We start from the raw sequence: 25,704 nt of genomic DNA on the forward strand, positions 1-25,704 counted from the left end.
CTACATTGTTAACAGATTGTGGGAAGTTTTCTGATTATGCAAAAAAACAAGTATATCCGTACAACCTTATTAAACTACGAAGCTAATTAACTTTTCCGTGTTACAGATAGTGGCAATTCTGTAACGAGCGCTAATCAAACCCTTTTCTAACAGTGCACTTGGCTAGTAATACCTGACAGGGCAATCTTTGATAAAAAAAGGAGTCCGTCGTGTTTTGCTGTGGTGTGAAGGAGTAGACCAATGCGCAAGTGTAGTATAGAAAACTAAGTGGTGAAGCCTCAAAAACATTTCCAGCTTCACCAGCATAACACATATTTGGGCCTATAGACCTAGGTAGGAAAAAAGAGTCAATTTCTCGTTTGGTTGCTGAAGTTGCATGATCCAAAGATCTCATCCAGAACTTTTATTGAAAGAGGAAATTTGATCAAAATTTCATTTTGTTGTCATTTTATGTTCTTTCTTTCCTGTTACTTCTCGCCCCATATGTTTTCTAAGCTCAGTCAGAATTAGGTGACAGGTAGAGAACTTTGTGCATTACCTGCGATTGGTAGGGATATTTACATTTGAAATTAACAGATCTCAGGAATAATGGGTTTAATACTAAAAAGGCACCACTTTAGGGAGGTACAGTTCAGGTCAGCACTGCAGGACATTCTGAAGAGCGCTCAGTCATGAAACGTATAAAGCCTATGTAAAACCAAAACAGAAACAGTCATCAAAATCCTTGTTTTAAGTATAGTTTATTGTGCAAAAGAACTGAGGGACCATGACAGCACACAACATTTTACAAACAGAAAAACAAAAATCTCCATTGCAGACAAATTTTAATCTGTCTTTGGAATTTTTTCTTTAGTTATCAAAAAAACATACATATAAGTTATTTTCTGCCATTTTAATGAAAAAAAAGTCATTTATAAGATGATAAGGTACAGTAAATGCTTTAAACAAAAAAGTTTGAAAAAAATGGTTTGAAAAAATAAAGACTGCAAACACAACCTTTTGGCCACACATAATCTTAGTATTACAGCTGTCTCATACAAACTAAACTTAAAAATATAAATGTATATGACATTGTGGTGTACAGTAGTAGTTTACTACTCTTAATAACTTTTGCTATTATAATATTTCAGTGTGGATACATCAATAATCCAGTTATTGTATTCCAAGACACAGCAAAACCTAGCCCAAAACCTTAAATCTAAAATTATAAAAGTAATCTCAACAAAAAACAGCAATATTTTTGAGACAAGGCTACCTTTTTTCTAAAATAGGCTAATATTATACAAAAATGCATACATTTATAGAAACAATTCTTATAACAAACAATTACTAGGTGCCAATTATTAGATTACTAAATTGTAAACTAATGTGGAACTCTCTTAAACTTAATTCATTCCTCAGCTAAAAGAAAACAGCTCTTAAAACTATCTGCCCGTCATACAACATCCATCCTTTATCAGAAAGCCACTCATTCCAGCTATATTCCTGGATTCTATCCTGGAAGCACAGGACACAAGGCAGGGTTACATCCTGGACATGAAGCCAGTCAATTCATCGCAGAGCAAACACACAGGGGCTATTTAGATATCAGCATGTGTGGAAACCAATGTACCAGCAAAACCTCATACAAAAGTGGGGAGAACATGCAAACCCCTCACAGAATGCACCCCTGTTCAGAATCAAAACCAGCAGCCAAGGGCTTTCCTTTTGCCATACCTCTCAGATTTTTAGGATTATAATCCAATAATATCATTTCAAAATTATATTCGGACACATTTACAATAAATAAGAAAGCAAAGAAAAAGCCTTCAAGCTATCCAACTTATCTGGTTACAAAAAATAAAATTTGTAGTGCATCTGTAAAGGAACAATGCTGAAGGCAAGGTTTCATCAATGTCTAAACTAAGGCATTTTAGAAAGACTAAATACAGTATATCACTAGTAATGAAATATAGGACAATCCAGGCAAATTCCTGTACAAGTGTTTAATACAACCACCCTTAATTATCTAATTACTAATTTACCTGTTATGCAAAAAAAAAGCTATGCTCCCCACAAACTTTTCCTAATATGGCAAATGCGATCCCATTTATTTCTCCTGTTAAAGGATGTGGCAAAACCACAGCCTATAAGGCATTCTATAGTAAAAAAGGAAACAGGCCAGCGAAGAAATCTACAACTGAAAAAGGTGTAATTGTTATGAGAAAGTAGTTTCTTTGGGTAACAAACTAACACTTAACGTTAAAATTGTAACTAGCACCTGATGTTTATTTTTTTCACATTAACTGTACTGTCACTACAGATCTAAATTCTATACCTGAGCCATTTCAATTTTCATAAGTACAGCTGTTCTAAGTATTCAGTATATGTGTTCTGTAGTAGAGTGCTTTTATTGTCAAAAGATATGCACTGTTTTTGCAATACAAAGCACAAGAACCTCTTGGCTGTGGTGTTGCCATGTGCATAAAAAGGCTTTGAAAATAATGTAAAACTATTCTACTCGTAAAACCTATCAAGTCAGAGCATTTTTTTCTTTCTACGTATTATCTGTTAGCTCTTAGACAAGACTAGTCTTCTGTTTTAGTCACAATTACAGTTCCTTTCCCAGACCTACTCTACCAGCTACACCTGGCATCTTGCTTGATCTGAACCAGGCGAGGCCACAAGGTGGTAAAGACTCACCCTGGCTAACAGCCTTAAGAGGTCACCACCTCTCTTCTGGAGGCACTTATTAGGATTATGCTATCCCTGAAAACAAGCACCTGCTTTTGTATTCAGTATGATGTGATTCTTGGTTAGACAAAATCATTTAATTTGATTAAGTATACGAAGAAAAACATAATGCCCTTAAAACACTGCTGTTTAGGTTACATAGAGCATCACCAATAACCAGCTGATTACAACATGGCAGTCTATGTCCTGAAGCTTAGCCGTTTCAGTTCTCAATTGGCAATACATCTATTAAATTATGTAATAAATGCAGCATTTTCTAATTGTGAAAAAATATGTATTCATGAAATATTACCATGATTTTAAACAACTGTATTGAGTCACCTCAATCCATACTGTATGTACATTAAGTCAGTTAAAAATCATTTTCGGCAAGGTTGTATGTGCATTAACATACAAACAATGACATATTGTGAAACAGGCATATATTTGGTATATGAAATATTTAGTTCTTTTCGTATTATGGTCCAATGAAAATCTTAGGATAAATTCACTTCTCCTTATTTTGTCACAATTAAATTATTTAAGTGTCAGTTCTATACATTTACAAAGAATTTTCAAACACTTGCAATTTCACAATTAAAAAAAAACATCAAGAAAGAATATTGTTTTGATTCAGGCCTGATCTAGAAACTGAGATGAGCCCTATCTACACCAAACACCTAGTGTTGTGATACATTAACACCTAATATTGCACTAAAATAAAAACATTTTGTAAAAAAAAAATAAAATAAATATTCCATTATGAATAAGGCACAATCTAAGCCTATATATACCATATTTGCATTAATCATGAAACATGCAGTTTGTATTTATTGCACATTTTGCAATTATTTTTATTTTTAACAATTCAATGTTCTTTAGATCTGTTTTAATGGACTTCAAAGTCCAAAGTATAAAATCATTTCTTCAAGACAAATGAATATCTATGTTCTACCTGGCACTGCAATTTTCTATTGAAGGCACTATGTATATGATGTATTTTAAATTATAACTATAGTTTATTTTCCAAAACTAACTAAAATGTTTTTTTCCAACTAATGGATACTTACATATGGCATAAATAAGAGCACTTCTGTACATTGTTACAGTTCACACTGAAACAAGATTACAGATTACCCATTAGGCAGGGGACTGTGGTCGAATTTACACTTATAATCAAGAAACATTCTTGACCTTATGTGCTTTAAGTTTTTTAAATCAAAGTCCCTAAGTAATGCAGTGCTTAAACTGGAGTGCTTCAGAATTGTCTTATTTCTTCACAAACAATTCATATTGAGAATTTGTAGACAGAATTGCAAAATTGCTACGATGATGTTATAGTGCTGTTTCAAAGATGATGAAACTGGTGTCAGTCATATTGTTATCCATCTGTCCATTTGGTACTGGCGGTGAGCGGCTTCTTTTCATGTATGTCTAAAAAGAAATGAAGTGTTATTCAACATGTATCAAAACAAACAACATGAGAAAGACTTAAGAACTATCAAAATGTATCCTGTTGTTTTGCTTTAATGACAAGTCAATCTCAAAGCACAAACTACTGAAACAAAACACAAAATATTCCATCCACACAATCTAGTATCAGAAAGACACTTATTAAAGATAAGGAAATCAGGAGCATCCTCTGGAAAGGTAGGGTGCAAGGTAGGACTTCAAGGCACTCTGGGACAGTTCAGAGACACCAGTTAACATAGCTAGCATGTCTTTGAAAAGGGGGTGGAAATGGGACCATGTAGCTTCTGGAAGAACATTGAAACTCCACACAGAAGACACCCAAGGGCAGAATAAACCAGGACCCAAGACCTGTGAGTCAGCAGTAATAATTGGCAGACCACCAGGTTATCCAAAATTAAATAAGTTACCACAAAAATGAGAAAATAATTGATTTAAATGTATATTTTGCTAGACTCGTCATAAAGAGGAACAGCTTAATCACAAAAATAAAACTGGAGAAACTAGAAAAAACTCATGTAAACATGGGAATATCATGGAAATGCCACAAAGAAGGTGCCCCAATTCAGAATTTAACACCCATCCCCCCACAGCCACACGCTCCCTAACCCTTCACAGCTGCGACTGCCCAATACCTCCTCCATCCCCCCACAAACATGGCCGCCTACAGCCACAACCCCCGACGGCTACTCACCCACCCATCCCCCACAGCTGCCACTCTCCAACACCTCCGCCATTAACACCTGCAGCACTAAAAGCACTATGAGCACCAACCCCCAGGCCAGGCTGACCATCACAACTGACCAGGTGAAGAAGGAGCTGAAGAGGCTGCACGAGGGTAAGGCCGCAGGACCAGATAACATCTGTCCCAGAGTTCTGAGGGCCTGTGCTGATCAGCTGAGCGGAGTGCTCCAGCAACTGTTCAACCTGAGCCTGCGCTTGGAAAGAGTCCCGGTGCTCTGGAAGACATCATGCCTGGTCTCGGTACCAAAGAAAGGGCGCCCCTCTGTCCTCAACGACTACAGACCAGTTGCACTGACTTCTCACATCATGAAGACACTGGAAAGGCTGGTCTTATCCCACCTGAGACCCCTGGTCAGCTCATCACTGGACACCCTACAGTTTGCCTACCAGCCCAGTGTTGGTGTGGAGGATGCGATCATCTACATGCTGCAAAGGGCCTACTCACACCTGGACAGGGCTGGCAACACTGTAAGGATCATGTTTTTCGACTTCTCCAGTGCCTTCAATACCATCCAGCCCTTACTTCTAAGGAGGAAGCTGGAAGAGATGCAAGTCGATGCCTCCACGACCTCGTGGATCACTGACTACCTGACAGGCAGACCACAGTCTGTGAGACTTCAGAACTGTGTGTCTGAACAGGTAGTGAGTAACACAGGGGCACCTCAAGGGACAGTTCTTTCTCCATTCCTCTTCACCCTCTATACTTCGGACTTTAAGTACAACTCAGAGTCATGCCACCTGCAGAAGTTCTCAGATGACTCTGCAATTGTGGGATGTATCAAGGGTGAGCAGGAGGAGGAGTACAGAGGACTGGTCAGCAGCTTTGTGGAGTGGTGTGGGGTAAACCACTTGGAACTGAATGTTACAAAGACAAAGGAACTGGTGGTAGATTTCAGGAGGAAAAAGGTCAAACCTACTCCCGTCTACATCCATGGGAGTGGCGTGGAGATGGTGGACTCGTACAAGTACCTGGGAGTGCACATCGACGATAGACTGGAATGGTCTAAGAACACCGAGGCCATCTATAAGAAGGGACAGAGCCGACTCTACTTCTTGAGGAGGCTCAGGTCCTTCAATGTGTGTAGTAAGATGCTACACATGTTCTATCAGTCGGTGGTAGCGAGTGCCATTTTCTACGCAGTGGTGTGCTGGGGCTCGGGGATTAGAGCAGTAGATTCCAAAAGGCTGAACAAGCTCATCAGGAGAGCAAGCTCTGTCATTGGGTCTGACCTGGACTCCTTGGAGGTAGTGGCTGAGAGGAGAATGATGTCCAAACTAGAGGCCATCATGGACAACTTCTCCCATCCCCTCTATGACAGGCTTGCAGGAATGAAGAGCACGTACAGCAATAGACTGATTCATCCACGGTGCAACAGGGAGCGCTACAGGAGGTCATTCTTGCCGTCTGCCATAAGACTGTACAACGCATCCACCTTGCGTCTTGGCAGAGGCAACATCGACAGTGACCTGTATCTGGATTAAACGCATCTACACATCTACTGCTACATCTGTTCTCTTCTTCTTCTTTTTCTTTTTCTTTTTCCCGTTTACAACCACTTTCTGTGCAATATATGCCAGGGACCTGTGCAATACATTTATATTTATATCTACAGTTACATCTATATTTATATCCATATGTGTGATATGAGTGTGATATGATTTTCTGTGTACTGTTCTGTTCTAGTTTGTTCTTGTGCGTCTGGACTGTGAGTAACTCTTGTATTGTATTGTATGTATTGTACTATTATTATATAATTCGTTACATTGTGGCTGTGTTGTGTGTGTTAAGCTGCTGTTGCACTGCAATTTCCCTCACGGGATCAATAAAGTATCTATCTATCTATCTTAACCCAAGAATGGACCCAAAAACCCAAGGACCCAAGAAATGTTAAATGTGAGCACTAACTTCCATGCCATGATATCGCCTTTCTATTTTCTTTCTGTAATTGCTTCCCTATTATAAAGGGTGGAATCAATGTGACAAGTAACATTGATGAAAAAAAAGAAAAAGAAGAAAAAAACAATATCAGAAAAGTTTTCCCTTGTAAGAAAAAAAATCAAATATGTGAGAAATTGAGGAAAAAAAAAACACATAACCACAACAGCAGATATACTCCTAACACAGGGTTTCTCATTCAGTTCACACAAAAGAGCTGGAGCCTCATATCAGATTATTCAATGCATTTAAACCTTGACTGACAACTATAGAAACTTCACACTCCATTTATGAAAAGTCTCAGTATTTAATAAGTGGTGCTAGACGGTTATGGGAGTTATAGTAATCTGATCTGAGGAGAGCACCCTACAATAAAGAAAGGAGACGCAAGGACTCTAACAATGTCTCAACCAAGCAACTACTGTGTGGTGTAAGGTGATACTAAATAATAGGACACTATGCTGAGTATTTGACCAATTTCTGCCTGTACTAGAAGAGATACAGCTTTTCTGATAAACGTGTAAGAGGGACAGAAAGGAAATGAAACGATGGCCAGTTTTTCTTATTTCACAAAGGCCAATTTTTAAGTTGCTATATCATATCTGTGGCTCCTGACAGATGCACATAAAAATTGAATTTAGAGATGAATACCACAGTGTTATCTGAAATGTGCTTGAAAAAAAGTACACTACAAATGAATTTTTAAGGAAAAGGTGAGAACCATTACAGTAATCCACAAAGGAACTTCATCCCAAATCCAGACAAACTTGATACAGAATATTTCTTCATAGAAGAAATGCAATGAATAAAGCCAACCCACCAAACCTGTTCCTTGATTTACTTTAAAATTACATTTCTGCCTTTAGATAAGATAGAATGCTTCAGAGTTTGTACAAGTGTTTGTTGTAAAAAAGCTGGTGACTTCTCAATGGTGGGCATACAATACTATTTTGAAAGTCTTGAAAAGAGCTTGTTTTATTCTTAACAGTGTTATATTGGTCTTCTACATTTCTACATACTGTAGTTCCAAAATTAAAAAGAAAGGATCATGCTAAATATTTACTATCCAAAAAATAACACTCATGAAATACTTGAAGACAGACATTTTACGTGTCCATCAAGCAGGCTTCTTGCCTTTTCAGACAACCATCATTCATAATTTCATCTCACACGTTCACTTCAGTTTATTAGGTAATTCAAACTGGCTATATGTATCCCTTACCAGTGGCAGACTCTCCCCCAAGTTGAAGAAGGTTATTTTGGCTTCATAATACTTTAAATATTATATTAAATATGATATGGTGCAACTTTCTCAATAAGCAAGGTGTCGAAAGTTGAAGTGAGAATGCTGTGTAATGAAAAGTGAGCTGTTAAGGCAGGCTTAATTACAGCCTGGGTGAGGAGTTACCTGCTTAGCCGTCTCAAACAGAGCTGCAGCCTCAGCCTTGCCTGTCTGCTGCACCATTTTACAGAATATGCTGTCATTATTTTGCAGAAGAACATAGGGCTCATCATATTCATTTATTCTTCCTGCATCCAGAACCTGTAATCAAGACAAGCACGCATAAACAATGCTGGAGTACACAAAAGTTTTGTTGCCCTCACCTATTTACCTTCATTACTGTAACAGGTATTTCAGATGTCTGTGGGGTTAGCTGGAAGAAAAGGCAAAAAAAGTGTATGGTACTGCATTTCTTTCCATGCTTTAACCTTCCATTTAATGAGTCACATGTTAACATATAGCAGAGCTATTTACCCAACTCAATAATAAACATACTAGCTGAAATGCAATATGAAAGTGTAAGCTAACAATCTTACACACCATAATACAATAAGCGCCTGTAAATACAGGGATTAAGCTTCATTAACTCACAGGTATTCAAGAGGTGCTATGACCCTCTTTTGAGCACCACAGAGGTGGTAGTCAGAAGCATCAATTACACCTTTTACAAGCTAACAAAATAACATATCATTTCTCCATCAGCAGGGGTAGCTCTGCTGTAGATGGCAGCTCAACAGCATAAAGAAGACATGACTTCTTTTTCACTCTGCTGTTCGACAGAGAGCAGTGAAGACAGCACCCACAAACATCTAAGCATTCTAGGATACAGAGATTTTAATATCATGGCCGTTCAGAATCCTACTGCTCAATACACCAAACAGACTAACTTGCTTTTTGTAAAATATACTTCATTGTCCACCAGATACTTGAAGATGCTCAGATTTGACATTAAAAACTAGCCGAGAGTAATATGAAAATATTCGTACATAAGAAATTGAGAAAGGAAGACCTTTAAAGACCATGCATAATTCACAAGAGATTATCTTGTTGAATACAAAACCATGCCAGAATATCAGGCATCTAAAACCAGCTGTACTACATAAGGTAAACATATTCAAAAAATAAACATGATAAAGATACACTGGTATTTATCAACATTATATTGCACCTGATAATAATAAAATCCTAAGTTTTGTATCAGGACCTGTTCTATGTCTTTCAATATATCTGTTCTTCATCTTGGTATTATTTAGGAAATGTGACCATGTTAAACTCATTGGCTGATCAATGTGTCAAGAACTAGCCAACATGATGTACAGGTCAAGTCTGCTCTCAGATAGCATGGCAGCTTTTTTGGAAACCAATTTCAGTAGACATTATCCTTTGACAATATCAAAATTGCAGATAGCTTTAAGTGTTTAATAAAATGAAAACAGTAGTTGATTGTAAGATTATTAACATCAATAAAAACAGACAATCTTAGTGCAGCACTGATCTTAAGCTGTCTATTAAGTCTTTTAATCACCACACATTTATAAGAATTGCACTTCATATGCATTTACAAATGTGAGAAAATTCTAGATCTATATTAATCAAACACCATTCTCAACAGAATGCAATCTGGGGGCATTTTACACCAGCCAGGGTGAGTAATAGTAACGTCTGCAAGCCATTAGGGTTTTGTGTTTGCCATGCTCTGTGTGAAACGTATATTAGTATCAGTCCAGTTCCTAGTGGACACAAACAAATGCCACCACAAATGGCACTAATTGGCACCTCTGCAGGCAGCCTCTTAGAAAGGCCAAAGATCAGGTGGGCATGATGAATGAATTAGCCTTTGCACTGAAGTGTTGTCCCTCTAGTACAGAGAAGTGACATAATGTGAAGAAAATGGGCCTGCTGTCACCTTCACTTTGTATTCAGCAACTTCAAGAAAACTAAAATTATCCAGAACTCATTCTGTGCTCTTAGCTATACATGAGTTGGGGTTTGAAATGGTGACTTGTTAATAGTGACCTTGGTCTAAGCATTAATTATAGGGCCCTTCTTTTAGGTGGGGATGAAGATCTACACAGCACATTCTTGGCTAAAACAAAATATATGCGAGAAAATCAGTGGTCTGTTCATCAGTGACACAACTCAGTACAGGTCTCACCATGTTTTGCTCACTCATTAAAATGCTCAAGCTGTTACATCATAGAAAGCAGTCTGAAAAATATAAGCAAGCTGCACAGGCAGGTAGGTCTGTGTGGCTTATGGTTAGGTTACATTTAACTTGATGTCAACGTTTTGTGTTGGTTGTGATCATTAACGGATAAGGAGCAGAGGAGCGAATGAAAGGACCGTGTGCTACACTATTGTTAAATGCATTTCAGCAGTTACACTTGTATATGTTGGGATACAAGCAGGGTCCTTCATTAAAAACAGGTTAAAAGTACCTTTTTTAAAAATATTTAGCTCAGAAATACTGTACACTAGCTGGAGATATGATTGGAGATGTTAATATTTCTAGTGTCTGAACTCTCCAAACTTCATAACTTTCAATTTTAACTACAGAATGTTGGTTTTAATTTGAAGCAAAGATTTTAAGTATTTTATGATAAAAAAGGAATGTTTCAGAATGGTTTAAACATTGGAGACAGTTAAGAAGAAATTCACAGCAGAATCTTAATCCCGTTTAGTTTGCATTTTTATGGCAGATCCATAGTGTCCATTTTGACCTTAACTTGTTTTTAAGGGTACATATGGAAAAATAATTCCTTGCTAGGATCTAAAAACGAGATATTTAATTGGTATTACCACACCATAAAAAGCAAAGAAGGACAAGTGACACAATGATTGTCTCTAAAATTACTGTTGAGGCAGAACATTGTTTTACATTAAAATACCTTACTTTTTACACATCTATAGTATGATTCCACACTTTCTTTGACCCACACAGGAAAAACCTACATTCCCTAAGTATGACCCCTTCACTCATAAAACAACACACTATGTATTAAAGGTCAGCAATTTATAGGGAACCTATATTAACAGAAAACCCGAAGATCTCAAAATAGTTACTTAAAAATAAAAAAACTGCATACTTGAGTAGAAAATATTTTAAATGCCTATTTTACACTATAAGCTTGTTAACTCTAATCCAGCCCATAATGCCACTTGAAGGGTACGTAATAACACTTAAAATGTTATTCGTAATTATACAGTGAACATTAAATCAAAAGCATTAAACTAAGGATTATGCTTCAGGTTAAGTGTATCTAAGACTTCATAAATCAATAAGGTATTAAGTGGCAAATCCAAAAACTGACTATGTGGTTATTTATTTAGACATTAGGAAGGTTAATAGCAAGTACACGTACAGTATATGCCTGTAAATTCAATCTTAAGTTTTTCCGAAGACAAACCTCCATGTTTTCTACTAAATTCAGCATGTACCAATTCTAACACTATTTGAAAGGAAATAAGATCTTAGCTCTTCTTTTTCTTCCATTGCTTTGTCCTACCCAAAAGAGGTCACTGTTTGTAGCAGAATTATTCAGGACAGGGTGGGTTACCTAAGGAGGGGGCCCTACTCTAGCTTCTCCAGGTTAGGGGACAGTTTACAGTTGCCAATGACTAGCATCTCTGGACTGTGGGAGGCAATCAGAGGCAATCTCTCTTCCAACTACAATGAACATGAGATACCCATTTTAAAAACAGTAAGCAGTATAACAGTATAGTGTAGTCTAGTAGTAGACCCTAAATGGCATATTATTAATTCAAAACAGAAAACTGTAGATAAGCTACATATTTTATATGCACACAAACAAAAGTTAAAGAAAAACATTTTAAAACTTATTTAAAAACAAAAGGGGGTCTGGTAAACTAAACTCAGGTAAGCTGGATGCAAAATTTAAAATTGTCTTTTTAATTCAGTGTAGGTAGGTACAGAGAAACATTAACATAAACAGTGAAGACAGAATCTGCTCTACCCAATCTTATCTTTAAACAAGACATTTACCTGTTTCTGTAGATACCTGCCAATAAAACACATGGAATGACTTTATTGAGCACTAAAGGTGAACATTGTATTATAGGAATTTCTCTGTATTGCACAACTGGATGGTATAAAGACATGTATATGTCATCATTGCTACTGCTATTCACAAAAGATGCATGTGTGTAGAAAGGTTCTCTACACACATGCTCCTATAATAAAGCAATAAGAAAGTAATCTATGATAAAGCACATACACTGCACTCTGAAGTAGACTCATACTCCTATCTAAAATACACAAAGCCTATGAGATGATGCAAGCATACCAATGGCTAAATGAAAGTTCAACATATTTCTTACCAGTATTCGGTCGCTGTCGATGATAGTGTTAAGTCTGTGTGCTATTGTGAGTACTGTGCATTCCTTAAACTTTTCTCTGATTGTCTTCTGAATTAACTCGTCAGTTCTGTAACACCAAGGAAAACAGGTCACTTAAATGGCAAGTGCAGAATCTAGGAAGGCACTGTTTAAATTTTTAAATAAAAACAAATGGCATACCATTGTAAAACCACTTAAAAATGAACAATTAGTTTAATATTTATTTTTGTCTGTGATCATACATTTAATATTTTAATCCAGGAAAATCCGCCAAAATGGGAATAAGAGGTAATTGCATTAAACATCCCTTCTAGAGACTGAACAATACTTGTGAATTCTCCAGATTCATTTGACCACGATTAGCTAGATGGTTTAGAATGGTATGAAAATGTGAATTAAACATCATCTTATGGGCTGCTATACAAATTAACACATTCCCTGATTTGCTTCTACAAGTTATTTGTTCTATTTTTTCCCCAATGTTATAGGTCTTCTCTTCAAGGCTCAAAGGTGGCCTGTCATACAGTTCTTCACAAAAGACTGGAAACTTCAAGTACAGAGAGGCTGGAGGACAGAACAATATTGCTCACGCTTCACTCTAATTAATTAATAACTGTGTAACTTAGTGTATGTTTTGATTGTTCAATTACTTTAGGATACATGCTTCTTAAATTTTGGTTTCTCTGGATACACTGTTTTTCTTCTAATTGCTAAAAAACTTTAAAACTCCAATCTTGCCAAAATGTAAACAGCAATTCAACTATGTACCCCAAAACCACTTATTAAGAAATTCTAACTTAATAGATTTTCCAGTATAAGCAAGAGAAACAAGACAATGAGACAATCCCCTCAACAATGTCTGTGATTCATTTCTAGAGGAGACTGTTCATGTTAATCAAAAGATACTGAATCAATCTAGGTGCAACAATGTCCACATGAGCATTGAGCTGATGTGAACACATTGAAGCAATCACACAGCTGATGAAGAAGCAGGTGTGTCGTTTAGTGAAACACACCTGGAATTTATAAATCAGGGCAAAACAGTGTGGGTTTCCATGTAAGTGTGACTGATAGACGCACATAGAATTAGCCATGCCTCTTTTGTTAATAAGGAGATTTCAAAAAAGCTTCCTAGCTAGATGCAGAACACAGAGAGGAAAGAATCCATCAAACTGGTTGATCCTACGTATCGCTTTGCAGACTGCATCAGTTGGGTGAGAAGGAAAGACTGAGGGCTCTGTGGTTAGAATTCTCCCAGAGGCTTGTGGATCGGTGTGACAAATTGTCATGTGGGATTCATAGTTGCATGAAAATAGGTTGAGGGATGGTCTGCTGAAGAAGATCACAGGGACTGGGCAGGTGGAGAAAAGGAATTCTCCATTTGTTAGGCCCAATCACAGGAGAAGGGGAAAAATAAGAGCAGAGAGAAATGAGAAAACGAGGCACTGGGAGCAACCCTAAGAGAGTTAACAAAAATGGGGGTAACAGTGGGCTAACAGTAGCAAACTAATGGTGACACAAGTGCTGTACAGGCAAATGAAAGGGCAGTTGGTAACAATCTGCCTATTGAATGTCATAAGTACAAGTTAGGAGGTTAGTGTGTATCACCAATGGGAACATCTTACAACATGAATTAAAATGAAGAATCATTAACAGTGTTCTTCCAGACTTCTAAACAGTACTGTGCAAGTCAGCATACATCTAGACTAGGACATTTATTGTGATGGAAGGGTACACAGTGAATTTTTTAAATAATTTTTTTTTTCAGTATCTGAAAACAATGCAATACCTTGGATCCACATTTGCAGTGGCTTCGTCAATGATCAGTATACGGTTTTTCCTGAGGATTGCCCTGGCCAAGCAAACCAGCTGCCTCTGGCCAACGCTAAAATTGGAACCTGATTCTGCCAATTCAGTCTCCAGCTTGTTTGGCAGTTCTTCCACCACCCCCTTCAGCTGCACCTGGACAGGGAATAATATTACAGTTCATCCTGAGATATCTGGATGCCATCTGACTGGATGTCATGTAGCGTACCTTTTCATTTCTGCACACCACACACTGAAGGATCAACCAAAATCAATGAAAGTTAGAACAGAAACACTGTCACCACCTTGTACAACACTGCAATGACCTACTGTTAATGCAGAAAATCCTGAACCGAGGCTTAACATTAGCTCAATTAAATGACTATCACTATATCGGGAAAGCTGCTCAGTGCGAAGTCTGGCCATTTTATACGGAATATCACTGTATAAAAAGTCACTCTAATGGAACGAAATACACTAAATCCATGTTTATTTAACTAAAGACAAGGACCAACACTAGCTTTTGATATTTCATCATCATTAACCTTGTACTGAAACAAGCACAAATGAGAAACCAAAACCTGGAATCTCATTTACTGAGGGGCACTCTTTATTATCAGATCATATCTGGCCATAGTATCTACTGATCACTTTCAATACATCCTTTCACAAGAAAGTTCAAGTAGGTATCTGCGTCAGCATGCGTAGACTGCAAAAGAGCAAGTAAATGTTTATTCCATGCTGGAAAGAGAAGAAAAGAAACATTTCAGCTGTAGAGCCTTCTTTGGGATCCACAGGCTGCATAGCCTTCATCCACAGCGTGGCTGTGTTATCAGAATTTCCCTGCAATTTTGAGAGAACAGACAGTGTGCAAAGGAAGATCACTATGTCAACTTCAGCTAGAGAACAGATCAGTCAAAGAAAAGACTGCATTTTTAAGTACCTCTTCGAGTGCATTCCACAGGTCCTCATCGGTGTGTTGGTTAAATGGATCAAGGTTCTTCCTCATGCTGCCAGTGAACAACACTGGGTCCTAGTAACAAGACACAACCGTTAAGGGGGTGTAAGATCATAACAAGCAAAGCGCAGTTCGAAATCACAAGGAGAGGTTTCAGAAGTGTGATAAAAGTGGAAGTCCTTTATGAAACAAAGGTTTAATTATAAACCAATAACATACTCATAGCCTACTTTAATAAAGTGTTGAAATGACTAATGACTGGACCATGCTTAGTTTTAGAATGTTTCTCAAATTCTAGCAACCCTGTCAATAAAAGTATATACAAAAGTCTTAAAACTGGAACATTGGTTTTCTCTGCATCTCTACCAATAGTTTGCAACAATGTTTCCTTCAAGCCAGTAACACAGACACTATGATGTGTTTGATCATTGTTCTCATAACTCTTAATCACACTGAGTTTTTGCACTGAGCTGATCACTATCACCACTCTAACTAGCACTACCATCACTCATCACAAGAGATTACCATGATTGGGAAATTCACAGTAAATCAAATTCATGTTAGACAAAGTTGGTACTTTAGGAAAACCTGTCCTATACATTGCACTATTTATTATTTATGGTTTAACAAGTTCAAGTTGTCTTAAATCCAAAGCTTTTCCTGGATAACTTGCAGGCAGAGTATTGTTTTAACCCAGGAGCTTTAATTTTAAGATATAATGCATATTTTAAGATAAAGAGCTGCAGCCTGGCCTTGACATCAGCTTTTCAAAAATATTTTGGCTGCCTTTCAAACAAGCCAACCCTCAGCATACTGATAACAAAAACATCTGCTAAAACATCAAAGTTTAGAACTTGTCCTGCTTTATGTTTTGGAGGAGGTATAGTATCTCAGTTATACCCCACAGATTGATGGATGTCTTCTTCTAAACCCTCCTCTCATTGGCAGCTGTAGTGTGAGTGAAGAGGTATTGACAAGCATGTTGTTTGATGTTCTGTTTTCATTACTGTTCATTGTAAGTACTGTACATCCATCAATTTTCTAACTGCTTCTTCCAATTCAGGGAGCAACAGGCATAAGGCAAGGTACACCCTGCACAGTCCACAAGTCCATCACAGGGCAGACAGACCCAAACAGACAAGCATACATACAAACACCATGGGTAGTTTACCCAGAAGCCAATTAACTTACCTGAATGTTTTTGGACTGTGGAAGGAAACCAGACTACCCAGACAAAACCCACGGGAACACAGGGAAACCATACAGACTCCAAGCAGATAGCACATTAGGTCCAGAATTAAAGCCAGGGCCCTAGCGCTTTGAGGCACCACTGCGTCACCACGCCACCCTTCTAAGTACGAGTTAATAACAATTTTCCAAAGGAAAATATTCCAGTCTCATCATGTAATCTATATACAGAGAAGTTTAATAATACATCACTGGTTTTGTGTGCAGGGTAGGCTGTGTACAATCACATCCTTTACATAAAATTAGTGTGTCTGCATGCAATTAATTTAAGACCATTTGCAAAACTAGTGACAAAACAACTGTTGTTAAAAAGTGACGTACTATGGACCACCCCAAAATCACAAGGAGAACACTGCTGTAGTAGTAATATCGTGACAGTTTTTAGGACCAACAAAGACCAAGTTTTATTATTGTCATTGTCACTACTGCTTTATTGTCAGAATGAATGTGTAATCCTGCTCCCTTCATTAAAAAAAACAACTTTAGGAAGAGAGTTTTAGCTTTGGTGGAAACTTCAAGTTCAGATTTGTCTCAAAACTTAAAGCAATTTGTGATAGACCTGACAAACCCTGTTAGGAAACAACTGGGACAATTTAACAGTACATTTATTTAAGATATTGCACTGTCAGGATTTTGTCATTTTGGAGAATATGCAAAATTTGATGCCTGAAACTAATTTGGGTGACAGAACATTGTTTCCATAATCCTAGCAGACACTTGAATGAGAAGTCTCAGACATTACTGGCTCAATTCCAGGACACGTCAGCAGCTGACCAGATTCCCCAAAAGCCAGGACACAGTTGGATAAGAGTGTCTAAGGAAGGGTTGAGATTAGTTAGCCAGGCATTTCAATACTTTCGCTGCTAACAGCAATTCCATTTCTCCAGTCAAATCAGAGATCAAACATTAGCACAGTCTCTCATGTATGAAAAACATGAAACATTCTACCATAGAAATTTGAATATTTAGTTCACACATAGTTTTCTATAGATACTGTGAACAAAATTCTATTATATGACTGAATATATTTCATAATAATGCTTTATTTATTTGACATATTGAAATACCAGTGAAAGAAACTTCTGACTGGTTTGTACAATGCTGTACTGTGCAATGTTTTAACATCACAAACCTGTCACCTGCAAACATTAGGTGCTCTACCTCAAGAAGCAGATAGGCAGGCTTAGGTCCGACTTGAGCTGAAAAGAAACCCACCCCATTTAAGAAAAGATAATATCAGTAATGGCTTACATTGGTCAGTCTCACATACCTGTGAGAGGGTACCCACCCAGGAAAAGATTATGTTCAGCCTCCCTACTTGTACAAGGTTGTTTCTGCACAAATAAAAGAACGCGTCATAATTCTGGCAACTGATTTTTTATTTAAAAAGTTGGATCAAGGTTCAAGAACAGAATGATTTACACTTTCATTGATGAAGTGTACATAAAAATTATTATTATGTGCTTTATATTGTACTTTAAACTGAGAGCAACTGTTCTAACAAGAAAAGTGGCTGCAGTAAATGTAGGTTAAAAAAACACTTGAGTGCAAACGAGACTCCCAGAGCACGTATCTTTTAAATGTACAGAACGTGACTCAAGTTCATATAAAGAAAACATTCAGCAACTTTCTACACAGCAGCAACAAAAGAATGTGCATATATTTAATGTTATAAGAGTATGACACCTGGCTTTTCACCGTATTATTTCCTTATTGTATCACCATTCTTACACAGAAAGCAAACACTATCTGTATCTTGCTACCTTGACTAACAGTGACAAACAGTGTTCATAATTACCATTTGAAAAAAACACTACTGAGTGTGTATCGGCATCTTGGAGCAACATAGAAAAAAGCAGCAGTGTGGCAAGATCTAGAGTTTAGTCCAGAAAGTGTGATAAACTATATTTATTTGATGAAAAGACACATGAGAGAACCAATCAGGACAGTCTTGTGTTGTTGCTGCATGCATAGGGAGGAAGCATAAAGTGAAACAAAAGAGGAGTTTTTTGGAAAGCAAATGTTTTAATACCTCATGTGCTCTTTTAAATTACTTTCATTACACACAAGAGAAAATCTGCGCTGGGAGGCATTAAAAGCACAGCAAATGAGCACTGGATCCAAAAACATTTGTTGCATTTGAAATGCTTTTCAGTAGGTTATCCTTAGTTATACAACTTTGAACAGCCATTGCATACCTGACCATAGCTAGTGCTCTTCCTTCTAGTTCATAGCACATTTTACTTTATTGCTTAAATAAGATATATACATTTAGTCTCAGTATATACTGAAACTGAATGAGAAAAATATGCCAGTGTTGCTAGTGTAATAAGATAGTGCACAAGCTTTTCTACTCATGTTAAAAATGCTCATATTCAAATTGGTAGGATGTTCACAGTTAAATAACTCATAAAACTTTAGACAAAATAAAATGTACAAAGTAGTTACTACTATGTTCAGGGTATCTCTAGATACACCACTTTGCAGCTACCCTGAAAGTGAGATATTTTGAAAATTATTTAATAATAAGACAATATTTCTTTAGGACTGTTATAGTTTTAATTAGTTTTCATTAATACTTTCCAACAAGCCACATCTCTGTTATCAATCACCCAATATAAAAACAAACTAATGGATCTACTTAGATTCTGTGCTATAAAAGAGAAACTCTGCAGAGTATGAGACAAGGCTTTTAGGCTTTTTGGTACTGTGTAGAGTAGTGGCAGAGGAGGGTGACGACTACACTAACACTTTGATTAATTAAACCAATCTTTTCTGTGTTCCTGACATATACCTTCTAATGGTTTCCCTTCTATTACTCTTTTGTCTTGCCTGACCAGTGGGCTAAAGATTTGCTTACATATGTCACAGAATCAAGATACCTGCACAATGATAACACTGGATGCAGAGGAAGCATGTTTAGAGCCTTTATAACTACAAATAATCACAAACACAATCCTTAAGGTAATCTCCTTATGTCTTGTAGTTAAATAATTGCCTCGCTTTTTAGTCTCTACATAATACACTACATAATAAGTATTAGCTTTTACAATGTATTTTTTATTAATTTCCGAATTCCCATTTGTTCCAAATTCTCAAAACACAGCTACCATGTCAACACGGAAGCTCAAGATGTAATGTGAAATAGTTTTTGTGACATTTTTAATTAGGATTCAACGTAAAGCTGGAAACAGCCATTGAACACATTTTTCTAAAGAGTGATTATGTGCTCGAACAATTCTAAGCTTGCTTTTTGCTACTGAATTAATTTATATTTTGAAGTCATTTCTCCACTTTCAATAGAAAATGAAATGGATTCAGTGTTAATACCATATACTAATAAAAGCTTATCATAATAAAATCTTAAGGAACACGTAGAATAATATGACTCTTCTCAGAGGTTGGAATGTAAAGAATGTATATCATATCTGTAGATTCTGTGACTATTCTACCTGTATTCATCTACAGACAGCTTTACAAAGTAATGGATTGAGCATCTTATGTAAATTTCATGACTTACTTTCCATTTGAAAGGATGAGAATACAGTTTTAACAATAAATTATGACATTGAAAATACAAGCAAAGATGGTCATAGACATATAGGATTTGCAAGGATTCAAAACCCTTTTTCTTTTTGCGCTTCTCTTATAGGATCTCAAAAAACAGTATATGAATGACGATGTAATATAATGATTTTTGTATGATGCAGAAAGTTGGCAATGTTAAATGGTACTTTCGAGAAAACTCTTGGATAATGCATTTTTGTAAAATAGTCCTTTACTAAATATATCTGTGTTTAAATCAGATAACAACTCTTAATTTTTACTAAGTCTTTTACAGCCTGGTTCTTCCCCTTGACTCCTGCTATCATAATTCACTTGTACTCTTTGCACTGTCTATTCACTGAACTGTTGTATCTAAGTCTCTCTTTTCGTATTAGCTCTCAAGAGAATGACTCCTTTGAAAAGACATCCAATTGACAACCAACATAATAAACACAGTAACAAAAAGTCAAAAATGTCTGTTGTAAATGAACTGAAAAATCAATTTTTCAGCTTCCTTGAGGACTGAAACAAACTGTGCCTAAGCAGACTCCCTCTGTGTAGTCACAGCAGAATCCCCACCAGGTATTTTCATAGATGGTGTCATACACTGCCAGGCATCCTATACCAGCCTAATGCACTACAAAATAATAGAAGTAATAGTCTGAAAAAAATTACATTACAATTATTTCATGAGAAAAAATGAAAATTGTAAGATATTCTATCAGGAATACTGCAGTACAGTTTATCACAGATCACCATAAAAACTGTTAATAATGAAGCATAAAGCCACATTACCAATTAATTCATAATACCCTTGTCAAATTTTATATTGATTATATGTTTCAAACAATGCCTATTTAATTGAAATATCATACTACTGTCTTAGAGTGATCATATTTATATATAGTACAACAGTAATCAGACTCCTAAATTTCCAATGGTTTTAAATAGGGAAAACTGCATTGTGGTATAATGAACATGCCTATTCCCTGGATCAAGCTACTGACAAAACACAGACCTACCGAGGAAGATGAGAACAAGAACATCTTTTTTCAGAAGATAAATTTTATCTGGTAAAATGCTGACACCAGAAACACATCTGAGCCATGATAAAAACCTTAATGAATTCATGTTGAAATCCCTACAGCTTTCCAAAATTTTAAACAATTTGGACTCAACAATCCATGAAAAAATTAAGTAGCTTTTATATGTAGCTGAGGCACTGGAATTACATTTCCTGTCATACTCTACTAAAAGTCCAAAAGTCACTCCACTAAACTTTACAATAATAACGCCCATGGGTGAAATTTGATCTAAAACAGAATTGCCGTTTCTAAATCTCAGAAATATACCTTAACATTCTAAAAACATTTATCTTACTTTACAAATGTTGTATCTCAGAAATGAATTGTTATTCATCTACTCAAACTAATATCACACCCATGTAATGTTCTCTTTACACACTGTAAGGTCAGCCACCTGAGTGACTAGTTAACCTGCAAAGTGATGTGATCAGTGAATAAATATAGAGGAAGGACTGCACTGGGCTTTTAATCTGGCCATGATAGTTTGTTAGCAACACTTTATTAGAAGACAAATTAAAAAATGGTGTGAGACCACCAACATGAGTATAGAAATGGGAGGTCTGGTAGATAAAATTAAAGCATACAGTATAACATATTTAGACCTTCAGAAAGGTTTTAAAATCCCTCATAAAAGGCTGAAACTAAAGCCAAGAGGAATCCAAGGTAATGTATTCACATAAATTGAGTGGAAACACATGAGAACTGTATCATCTTAAGAGGCACAGCTTCTCACTGGGCAGATGTGTGCTGCAGGGATTGTTTTTTTCCTGTTGCCCTTCCTGTTCTATACGAATGATTACATATCACATGGTTGATCTGGAGCAGCAGGAAGCAATTCACAAAATGGATATAGGTTTATGTAGATTCTATACTTCTTCATCAAGTCGATGTGGGGAAACAATTAAAAGGAAACAGAATGCCTGTGTAGGTAGTAAAATGGGTGAAATATTCAACCCTAGGGAAGTTATCCCGAACCTTTTTAAGTAAGACCTTAATAAGACTATTGTGTTCAGTTTTGATCAGCGTACCACAGACAATATCATTTTTAAGAGGTCAAGGAAGAGAAACATGACTCCTGGTCTAAAAAGATTGTCATACACCGACAGGTTAAAGGAACTACAGTAAATTTCATCAGTCTAAAACAAAGTTATCAAGAGGTAATGTTTCTATGAAAGTACACAAAGAGCCTAATGAGTATAGTGTAAATACAAGAATAGGAAATACTTATTTACACAAACAGTTTTTGGTACCTGAAAAAGGCTACCCAGCCAGGTGGTTGAGACCCAAACTTAAAGAGCTGGACAGAATTTTGGTATTACTTTGCTACTAAACTATCAAAGGAACAAGGTGGACCAAATGATCTCCAGTTGTTTACATGCTTTATTAAAATTCTTAAATATGCCTAAAATCATTTAACTGCTCTTTCTTTCCTCATTCAGATGTAAATTGTTATACAGACTCCTGTTCGTTTATTGCTTGGTGTGTTGCTATTTGTAACAAATGGTCTTATTATTAACCGATTAATGATAGTTTGAATGAACTGTGAATTCCAGAGTCCCAGCTGTTGTAATATATATTGCAACACCTAGAGATCTCCTACAATGTCCTATACTAGCTCATTGGAATGGAGCATATTCTAGTATAAAGCAAACTGAGAATGCAAGATTCCCCATAGATGGGATGCTAGTCCATCAGTGGTTAATTCACCAGCAATGCTGAAACACATCTCTATAAGTGGTTGAACTGGGGCAAGCTCCCTTCTGCAACAATGTGCAACTCACCTGTTGAGTTTGGCTACTGCTTTCTTATTCCCTCTTTAGTATCACAACAGTATTCAGTTCTCATTCCATTTTCACTGCTTACCAGTTACTGAAAACTCATTTAGCCGGGACCTAACTGATTTAGAATATTTTACACCAAGAAACTTGATGTACGTTTCGGCAGAAGAGGTTGATGAGAGAGCAAAAAAAAAATACCTGAGGAATTATAGACATCTTCTGACGTAGATCGTGAAGACCAATTTCAGATGACAAAATGTTGTCGATGAGGATATTCCCTTCAGGTTCAGCCAGTCGGAACAGAGCAGAGATGAGAGAGCTTTTTCCAGCACCAGTCCTTCCAACGATCCCAACCTTCGAGGACAAGACAAAGTAGCATGACTTGACAGGCACACAGACCATTTACTTCCTGTTAACAGCACTCAAGAGGTGGTTATCATCAGACTCGTACATTAACCATCTGACCCTGATTTTTATGCCCCAGCAAAATACAAACGATTTAAACAGATTTAAATAGTATCTTTAATAACTGATTGCTCCACCTCCGATGACCATTATAGCTTTGTGATATTACCTTCACTAACTTTTCTCAATGCTTTTAGAAAGATCTTTAGAGAGAAAGGGTCACACCTACAGGACATACCGTTCTCTAAAGTCTTAATTTGACAGTGTATAAAAAGCGCTGAAGATCTAAAAAAATGTTCAAGCTTAATGCAAGACACAGAATACAAAAGCACATTGAGAATGTGTGACCAGACCAATAAAAAATGTAGGCTCTACATTTTTTAAGCAGCATCAAAACAACAATGCAAATTTCACCTTTTATTAATAAGGAAATGTTTGACACAGAAATTTTGTAATAAGATTCTATCATCTGAGCAATTATCTATCCATTAATTCATTTTTAATAACTGCCTAGTCCAATATAGAATCAAAGCGAGCTGGGTCCTAACCCAACAGAAACTGGGACAGGACACCAGTCTATCACACAGCACACAGGACACTCAGAGCATTAAAAAGAATCCTTCTCACATTTCCACTTTCCTTTTTTGTCAAAGGCAGGATAAACCATTCTGATCTTTTCAAAAGTCATAGATCATATCTCTAGCACTTCCATCTCATTATTGTTACTTACAATGATATGACAACTGACCAGATGTATAATTCAATTTCTGTGTGGGTGAAATGCCCCATTTCAATAGATGAGTCCACCATTAGATTTAAGACAGACCTCTATTTTCCAAATACACTATACTCTATGATGTATGGATTGGATTCATGGATCACAGATGAAATTATTAAACTTAAAATTAGGAACACCAATGACATGTGCTGTACAAATTGTGCTACATATAAAGAACAGGGTGGCACAGTAGCATAGATCGGGAGTGCTACATGCGTAGAGTTCGTTTGCCTGGGTTTTCTCTGGGTGCTCCAGTTTTCTACCACAGTCCAAAGACATACCAGTAAGTTATTTGTCTTCTGGGAAAGTTGTCCCTAGTGTGGCTGTGTTTGTGTATCCGTGTGACTGTGTTTGTGTGTGTGTGCCCTGTGATGGTCTGGTGTCCCATCCAGGGTATATCCTGCCTTGCATCTGTTGCTTGCAGGGACAGGCTCCAGCTCTCCCATGACCCTGTACTGGATAACTTGGTTAGAAAATGGATGGAGTAAGGAAGAATGACTAGTACACACTGTACCAGGCTATTCTGGCTAAAGGACAGTCAGTTGTCACTGCAAAACCGATGCGTTATATGTCACTGCTAACTAAGCTGAGCAGTGTATTTTGTGGGATTTGCTACTGATAAAGCACATATCACCACAAGTTTATATGTGGAATCAAGAACATACAAACAGTATAGACATAGATATAGACATGTTTTTAAAGCATCTTAAAATTCTGTTCTTTATATTCTGCTATTTTATTAATACTTACTTATTACATTTACTTTATTACTTTATTATTACTTTTAATTTACTTATTACATTACATTTAACAGTCTCCATGAGGCACTTCTTATTGGAACAAAACACTTCTTTGCAGCCATGAAAATGAAGCCACATTTTTAATATTAACATGTTAGGTGTGACCAATGAAATTTAATTGCATAGCGATTTATAATATACCATACATTTTTAAAAGATGAACTTGTGTTTAAATGAAGTCTCTTGAGAAAAAAGGTAATAAATACAACTAAGGACAGATCAGAAGCTGTAAAAATAGATTCATTAGACTGGTATTGTGATGGCAACACTTAGCATAACCCCTTTAATCTCTCTTTCACCCTTTGGCAGCCTAAACTGGTTTGTGTCATTGTCTGAGTGTTTCTATTAGTCCACAGGTATGTGCATTTCACTTAGATGTAAAAGCCACTGAGTGGCAGATGTTTGTTCCACTTAAAGTGTGTGGAAAGACCTGTCAGAACACACAATACCTTCTGATTTACTGTTATAAATGAAGTGTATTCCTATAGGCTACAAAAAATTCAAGAACAGTCTTTTCATTTACCTTTACTTTTATTGTGAAATCCATAATTTTCACGTTCAACTTAAATACACTGTATAGAAGAGGAATTGCATCTTGGATTTGTAACAGTGAACATGGCTTTTGGATAGAATATATTCAAATATGGGCCAAATGGATGTGCTTAATTACTAACACTGATACTTATTCTGTGGAAAAATTGCAAACTGACAGGATAAACAATTGGATTCTATTGACATTAATAAGAAAGAAAGAAGTAATTATATGAACCTTAAATGAATTAAAGAACATTTTTCTCTAA

General features: G+C 36.6%; 1 protein-coding gene across 7 annotated transcripts in view; it reads right to left on the reverse strand.

The window, feature by feature from the left end:
• Window positions 1–724: 724 nt before the first annotated feature.
• The window catches only part of abcc4 (ATP binding cassette subfamily C member 4 (PEL blood group)), a 97,188-nt gene continuing 72,208 nt past the window's right edge, over window positions 725–25,704 (reverse strand). For 3 of the 7 annotated variants that reach the window (XM_088914027.1, XM_088914031.1, XM_088914033.1), the window contains 6 exons: window positions 23,120–23,275; window positions 15,250–15,339; window positions 14,290–14,462; window positions 12,483–12,588; window positions 8,271–8,405; window positions 725–4,146 (listed from right to left, as the gene is read on the reverse strand). In XM_088914027.1, the coding sequence (XP_088770153.1) occupies window positions 4,048–4,146; window positions 8,271–8,405; window positions 12,483–12,588; window positions 14,290–14,462; window positions 15,250–15,339; window positions 23,120–23,275 (759 nt within the window). In that variant the 3' untranslated portion in view covers window positions 725–4,047. Of the gene's footprint in view, window positions 4,147–4,932; window positions 5,142–6,451; window positions 6,881–8,270; window positions 8,406–12,482; window positions 12,589–13,693; window positions 13,852–14,289; window positions 14,463–15,249; window positions 15,340–23,119; window positions 23,276–25,704 lie in introns of those variants that run through there. The other 4 variants (XR_016090979.1, XM_088914028.1, XM_088914029.1 and 1 more) reach the window with 4 other exon arrangements.

This window comes from Atractosteus spatula, chromosome 4 (assembly GCF_055471065.1).
Source record: "Atractosteus spatula isolate fAtrSpa1 chromosome 4, fAtrSpa1.hap1, whole genome shotgun sequence".
NCBI lineage: Eukaryota > Metazoa > Chordata > Actinopteri > Semionotiformes > Lepisosteidae > Atractosteus > Atractosteus spatula.